General features: G+C 40.1%; 1 protein-coding gene across 1 annotated transcript; it reads right to left on the reverse strand.

The window, feature by feature from the left end:
• Positions 1 to 4,057: 4,057 nt before the first annotated feature.
• On the reverse strand, positions 4,058 to 4,627 carry hoatz (HOATZ cilia and flagella associated protein; the record flags this gene model as incomplete). The annotated part of the gene is made up of 1 exon (XM_084570402.1): positions 4,058 to 4,627. The coding sequence occupies exon 1, from the start codon at positions 4,532 to 4,534 to the stop codon at positions 4,058 to 4,060; it is 477 nt and encodes a 158-aa protein (XP_084426528.1). The 5' UTR covers positions 4,535 to 4,627.
• Between the last annotated feature and the right edge of the window lie 3,184 nt (positions 4,628 to 7,811).

The raw sequence follows: 7,811 nt of genomic DNA on the forward strand, positions 1-7,811 counted from the left end.
TTCTGAAGAGGTCTGTCCAGTTTAACAGTTATACATGAACTGCTATAGACAGGTGTTTGCCTCTTTGTTTCTTTTTCTGTATGAAAGAAAGTTTAACTAATTAAACTAAAGCTTTAGATGTTATATTTGTTGAAAAAGAAAAATATTGTTACGTTTTTTTGGGCACTACAAAGATCGAAAACTAAACTCGAAATAGGATCCATGCACAGCTCATCATAACTCCTCTAATTCAAACAGTTTATCTAGGAGTCACACTCACATATACCCCGATCAGGCATAACATTATGACCTTCCTAATATATTGCAGGCCTTCTGAGGGTGTCCTGTGGTGTTTGGCAGCACAGTGTTGTTAGTGGGGGCCTTTGGGTTCTATGGGTTGAGGGGAGGGGCCTCTGTGGATCATCCCACAGATACTTGATCAGTTTGGGATCTAGTGAATTTGGAGGCCAGGTCAACATCTTGTGGTGTTTTTCATGTTTTTTTTAGTTGTTCCTAAACTGTTTTTTATGGCTGTTGCCATCAAGGAGTGTCATTGCTATGGGGTGGGGGTGTCTGGTCTGGTCTAGGTGGGTGCTACATGTCTGAGTAATATCCACATGAATGAATGCCAGGTCCAAAAGTTTCCCAGAAGAATTGTTGAAGATGATCAATGGTATTTACTTCTCCCGTCATAATGTTGTGGCTGATCGGTGAACACATATATAAAAGATACACGACACCGGCTCCAGTTATCAGTTATTTCTTTAATATAAAACAAGTTTTTTTAGACTCACTTGCTGCTGTCTGTACGAATAAAACCGCTACTCCAACGTGCAGCCTACGGCTGACATCTGCCTACGCTCTGCGACTACCAAAACCACGAGCTTACCTAGGAGGATGGCATGATAGGGCGGTTGACTTCTCTCTGGCCCCTCACTGGAGACATTACGGATGGCACAGCAGATGCTATGCAGTCATGGGCATGGATGGTCTGCAGGCAGCTTTGAGCACCAGCCACAGTGGGTGCCTGTCAAAGTAAGTTAGCGTTAAATGAAGTCTCTTTAATGAGCAACACAGCACAGACAAAGAGGATAAATCTGTCCGTCCGGTTTTGTTCTATTTACTTCATGTTTTTTTCTATTTTTGTCCATATTTATGTATTTTCCCCTCTGCTCATGGACAACTCATTCATAGCTAAATCACTACACTAGACCATCAGTTACTGCAAACAGCAAAAAGATGGAAAGGCTGATGTGGTTGGTTTCTTTGCAGGGTAAGAAGAGGAAGAGACACGAAGATTCTCCCTGATGTTGACGGTAAGAGATCATGTGAAATGGACAAATTGCACATTCCACCAGGTTTCCTGGATTTAAAGACACAAAATCAAACAATAAGACTTTGTCGTCAGTTGAATACTACATTTTCTACCTCACAAACTGTGCTGATGACCGTACCTTACACTGGTCCTCCACTGACTGTGTGTGGCAACTTGCAGCAACCCTCTGTCCAAGGGCAATACTGGTACCAGTATTACAACCCGGAAACACAAAAGCTGGAGTACGCCTGCCTCTGCCCTTATCCTGGTCCAGCTGCTGATTCCTGTACACTTTGAACCTGACTGCAGCTGCCTGTCTCTTACCGCTTTTAATAAATATGTTTATTATCAATTCTACAAGTGAATGTCATTGGTTATAAGTCATGCATGCAACTGTCACCTTCCTTTCCTCCATGAGACTCACGATGTGACTTATTGAACGAAACGTGAAGGATGCCAGCAGTGAACACAAATGCAATGCGAACATTTGACCAGCAGGTGTCACTGTTGTGACTGTCAAGACACTGAAACACAAACTGTTGCTTCAGTCAGCAGTTGTCCCACTTGGGCAAGAAACATAAATGTGCCTGATAAGAGGTGATGCTGGGTAGTTGAAGTGGGCCCAGACGTGTTTCTTTAAAGAAAATAAAAGCACAACAAAGCCTATGCCAGCTAGGTGTTAATATGTGAAACAGAAATATTTTCCAGCTCTCATTTTATTAGAAATTAGTAGATCTGGTGCGTCTGACTCTATATTCAACACAGAGAGACACAAATGTCAATTTAAGCCTCGATCATGGTGCTGTGATGCTGACAAGACAAAGACTACGCATTAAAGACAGGAATGTAAAATCAGATGGAAACAGGACCAAAGCTCAGGCAGCAGACGTTCTCAAAATGTGATTTAAATCAAGATGAGATTCTGATATGTTCCAGAGAAATGGTCAACAAAACTCCTTGTTTAATTAAAATGAGTTAAAGGCCAAAGTTAGAGCTGGGATTTGCTGTATTTCATGCCAAGCATGTGTTTTTATTATTATTATTCTCTTCTTAATCTATCATTCTATCGTCCAGTTTACCTGAATTAAGGCAACAGTTTGACCAAAAACAAATTATTAAGTATTTGTGAGCAGGAGTATGGTTTCATGCCAAGAAAGAGCATTACAAATGCAATATTTGCCTTGAGAATGCTGATGGAGAAGTACAGAGAAGGGCAGAAGGAACTGCATTGTGTCTTTTTAGATCCAGAGAAAGCATGGGTATGACAGGGTACCAAGAGAGGAGATATGGTATTGTTTGAGGAAGTCTGGAGTGGCAGAGAATTATGTTATAGTGGTGCAGGATGAGTAAGACAGTGGTGAGTAATCTAGATTTAGAAGTCTACTTCCAGCCCCCGCCTCTCGCCCGATGACAGCTGGGATAGGCTCCATCAGACCCCCCGCGTCCTTTAACAGGACTACGCGGGTATAGAAGATGAATGAATGAATGAAGTCTACTTCCAGTGTGTTATACTAATGGTTTATAATTGCTCTGTTAAACATTAATTAGCCAGTGATTCAAAAATGCTTTCTGTATGGTGCTGTATCATGGCATAGGTTACTAATGAGTCTCAGATGAGACTGAAGAAGTTTCTCACTGACACCTTTTCTCTGCAATGAAACCTAAGCAATTACCTGCTTCCCTGCTGCATCTAGATATATTGTTTCACCACAGGCTGTTCTCCACTACCGAAGAAACTAGACTTATCACAGCCAGCGCTGAAAAACACTGTTGATACTCTGGGTATTTTGGGGTTGGAGGATCACTTTAAAGCTACTTAAAGGTGAATTACACACATAATGAGGGTTTGAGAGGTTAAAGACAGTTTATGGACAACAGGCTTCTGTTTGCTCTGTCCGCTTTGAAAACTTTAACCAAATTAGCTAAAGTCAACAGTCAGCAGGCCTCTTCTTATCCTATTATGGTTGGGCCTTCTCCACTGGACATTTGGAATTTGAATATCCATGCAGGCTTCACTTCAAGTTATGTAACGCTGTGTGAAGCAAACTATTGTGGTGATACTGTGGCTCCAGATGACATCAGCAACAGATAATTCTTTCTTTTTTTTTTTTTTCTTTTACATAAAAGCTCCTTAATGTGACATCACTAAAAATTCTGGTTGAAATTTGTGATTTAAATGTAAAACCTGTGGTTGTAATTTAAATATGGTGACTTTTTGCACCACTGGTCAATGAAACATGGGTCAGTTAAAAACTAGCTCCACCTCAGTCAACAGTAAAACACTTCAGATACATTAATGAAGCAATAGTATAATAATAATAAAAAAAATACTGTGACAGTGGATGTTTTGCTGCGTTCTGCATTTATTTTTAATAATAAAAGAATATGTGAATGTACTTTCCTAACATTTTGAATGCAGGACTTTTAATGTAATGAGTAACCCTTGGTTTAGCAAAATAAAACATTTGCAGACACCGCTAGCTATAGATGGTTTTCACCATTTCGTGAAGTTTTACTGACCAAATGATTCATTGGTTATTTGTGAAAATAACCAGAAAGATAGAAACAGTCCTTTCAGCCCTTCTTGTTAGACTATTAACTTTTATTTAAATTATCCAGTCAGTTAAAACATGTGTAGAGTTTAGTATTCACTCAGTATCTACCTTAGTTAAACAGTAAACAGGCCATTAAAGCATTAACAGTCTGGTGCTGGTGCTGGTTAATTTTGACATATTTGTTTTTCTCTATGTTCCCAGTCTGATGCTACTGCAGCTCTTTGACCAGCTCTTTGTCCATCTCGGACTCTGAAGCTTTTTCTGGTTTCAACGTTTTGTCTCTGTCGACCTCCACCTTCGGTTTAAAGGCCACAGACAGCAGCTCCTTCTGGATCCTCTGCTCCCTCTGCCTCCTCAGCAGAGCCAGGATCTCCTTCCTCTGGTCGGCCATGGCCAAATACCGCTGTCTCTCCTCCTGCCTCTGTCGGAAAGAGGGGACACTCGGAGGCTCCGGAGCGAAGGGTTTGGGACCGGGAACGGCGGCGGTGCTGCTGCGCTGAGGCCGGGACACAGGCAGCCTCTGGTGGATATCCGCCGAGACCAGCCGGGACTCCAGCGGCGGCAGCAGGGATAGAGAGCCCCACAGCTGCCTGGCATGAGACTCGTCCTCCGGAGAAGAGCCGTCAAACACAGTAAAGAACTTCTCAAACTCCTCCTGCTCCGGAGGCTCTTCCTGGACGGACATGTAACTTGACAAAATCCCGTAAGACACTGGAAAATATTAGCAAGTAGCTAAATAAGACAAGTGCGCTGTTGTTTGTGATGGTAACCATGGAAACTACGGCAAGCCAACGGCTCAAGGTGGCACGTTCGCGCAAACTTTTCAAAATAGGCTGTAGGCTAGCTAGGCTAATGGGATAATTGGGGCGAATTAGAATGTAAACTCTGAATAAAACTTGCTGAAATTATAAGAAAGTGTGGTTTTAAGTGTAATAAAAACAGTATAATTGCACCAAAAATTTTGGATAGACAATCCTTGTATTAGCAGGCTGTTATTAGGTAAACTAGCTTAAATCTTGTAGCCTAGAAAATTAGCCTAGGCTTGGTGGCTTGTAGGATTTGAGGTACCTGGAGATTTTATAATATAAATAACGAATTTTGTCACTACTTTAATGACATTTAGCTTCTACTACCACCTCTACATTTAAAAGAGGTTTACATTCCGGTCTGCCGATATCAGCTGTCTAGTATAAGTAAACCACCTATGATACATTAGCATAATCAGAGTAGTTAGCAAATGTGAGCATAGCTAATCCATTAATGGATATATTGGATATATATATGCATATATGCAAAATAATATATATAACAACTATCATCAGCAAACTGTACTTTAAATTAAAGCTATTTTGGTTATATGGTGTGGGGGAAAAAAATATAATATGGAGGATATGGAGCAAACTCTCTAGCAGTTAAATTTATTGTAATTTTATAAATCATATTCAAAAATATAATGGAAGGGTGAAAATGTGGCATTTTGCAAATAGCAGAAAATTAAAATGTTTCAAGAAAATTACTTATATAGCGTTGGATTTATTAAAACAATTATTTTACATGTTTAATCTTCATATGCAATGTCACTATAGCTGTCAAGTTAATGGAGTGAAAAGTATGTCTCCTCTGAAATGTAAAGGAGTTTAAAGTTGCAAAAATGGCAATACTTCACTGACCTAAAAACTGTATCTGAGTAGTTTCCGCCATGACAGGGCAAGCCTCTTAATTTGATGTCAGACTGATTAAAGTTCATTTGACTGGACTGATGGAGATCTGCTGAAAACTTTGGAGAGAGGCACATTTGCTCCACCCCCAGGTGCAGCTGGCTGCTTTAAATAGTGTGGAGAGGAGGATGGACAGCATCATCATCGTCACCACCACTTCATTTACCTGACATGATAGTCACATTTTCCCGGAGTTCAGCCTGCATCCTGCACTAAGGACCGAAGCTCTGAACTGTGAGTATGAACACTTTAATTTTCCACTTACAGCTGCAATGAACCGCAGCTGCTTTAATTCTGGAGGCAAGAAGCTATTGCTGCTTCCAGGCAGCAGAATCTGCTCTAACAACCTGGCCTATTAATTGCAGGGTCAGGTAATGTCATCTATACATGCACAGTAAAAATATGTATGCTGAAGAAAAACTAAAAAACAGCTAAAGGTCCTTCGGTTCAAATGGAAAGAATTATTCTAATCTAAATGAAAAAAGTTTCAAAAACAACTTTTTAAAAAACTGTTTTAAGAACTAATATCATACTTCTATTGTTGACTGACTTTCATTTCAAAGATTACAAATCTGCCAGAAACATTTTATTAGAAACGCTGGCTATTGATTTGTGCCCACATACCTGCTCTGTTTTGCCTGTGTGCCGGTGCCACACATGGATGCGCCCTGTGACATGTCACCATTTTGGTGTAAACGGTAAGCTTGGCTGGACACATGAGCTGCACCTTATAAGGTAGTTTGCCTGCTAAGTCCCTAGCATCCCTCTTTGGGCTACCAAGCTACCAGGAGCAAAGGGTTAGCCAAACATGGGCATTCCACCACGGCAGCACATTTGTTTGATTATAGGGGTTATCTGTGTGCTGCTTTTCATGTTTTATTGTCTGCTGCGCAAATGGAGGTCAAAGCAGCCTTGTGACTTACACGAAGAGGAACAGAGGATAAGTGGGTAAGTAGCTCGATGCAAAGCCAGGGAAATGTCCAGAGGCCGTTATCAGCAGTAATCTGGAAGTCAGTTCACTAAATTATCTAAGTGGCAGTGGATGCACTGGCAGCTGAAGGAGGAGGTGAGAGGGAAAAAAAACTGAGCTAATGTGATTGTTACACTGATGCTCGTTTGTCTGCATCACGTTTGAGTCTTTTATGTGAAAAGGTGTACATGTAGAGCTGTGTAACTGTCTAAATATCTATACTTCTAAAGGTTTCAAAAAGTTATTTTGCTTCTGCTTTTTACATCCCAAAGTATCGTGGTGTTAAACAATTTAAACATTGTTTGGCTGTTAACTCTTAATGATTAAATCGCACCCATGCAGTCCTAATTGGGAAGGTTTCTGGTGCTAAAACTCTTGTTTTGAATCTTTCAGGGGCTTTAAAAGTTTTTCATTCACACATTCGCAATCAGGAGGAGTTAGGGGGTCAGTGTCTTGCAAACTACCAGCTCAGGATACTCAACAAATTAGCTCTGTTAATTAGCCTTTTGATTTCAGATAACATGATGTGTTACTTTACATACATAGGAAAAATTTAGACATTCTTTTCATCATGTGTTATTTTGGGAGCTTTCTAACTGTTTATAGCGATGTCAGCAGGGTTACCTCAGCTTGGGCACAGGACGTCTGAAAGTCTGCATTATAAATTAGAAGTGTGCACAAGGCGAGGGAAGTCTACTGAAAGTTGGATTTGGAATTTATGGAAGTGCAAGAATTAATCCCTAGAAAGCCCCTTTAAAATCATGATCATTAATTCACCATTTGACATTAGTAGGTCGCTTATAAAGAGTGTCTAGCGAGCTGCCTATTCCATTATTCAGAATAATAGAGCATGTTTTTTAGTTTTTAAGTTCCATATTCAAAGACAAATCAGCATCCACTGCAGCACTTGCTATAAAAAATCTAAATCTTTGTGAATTTAACAAACAAAAATGAGCAAAGGAGAAACTGCTGCTCCAATGAAAAAACTCAGGTCAAGAGTAGTCTCCTCTAAAGTAATTTTTTGTAAGTTTTTCTTGCTATTGCAACCACTCTATGCGCACATGGACTTGTTTCATCTGTGTAGTCGAGATGTTTAGTCTGCACATGTCTCGGGTGTCAAGTATTTAGAATAGTTTAAAATGTGAGTGAGATTTTGATGTCTGTGATTCTTATGTCAGGGCCAGAACCCACAAGCTTAACTTTGGCTTTTTGATATACTGATACTGAAAGGAAGGGGAGAAAGCTGAATATGCTCATTAATATACGTATTGTTT

This window comes from Chelon labrosus (genome assembly GCF_963514085.1).
Source record: "Chelon labrosus genome assembly, chromosome: 21".
Lineage (NCBI taxonomy): Eukaryota > Metazoa > Chordata > Actinopteri > Mugiliformes > Mugilidae > Chelon > Chelon labrosus.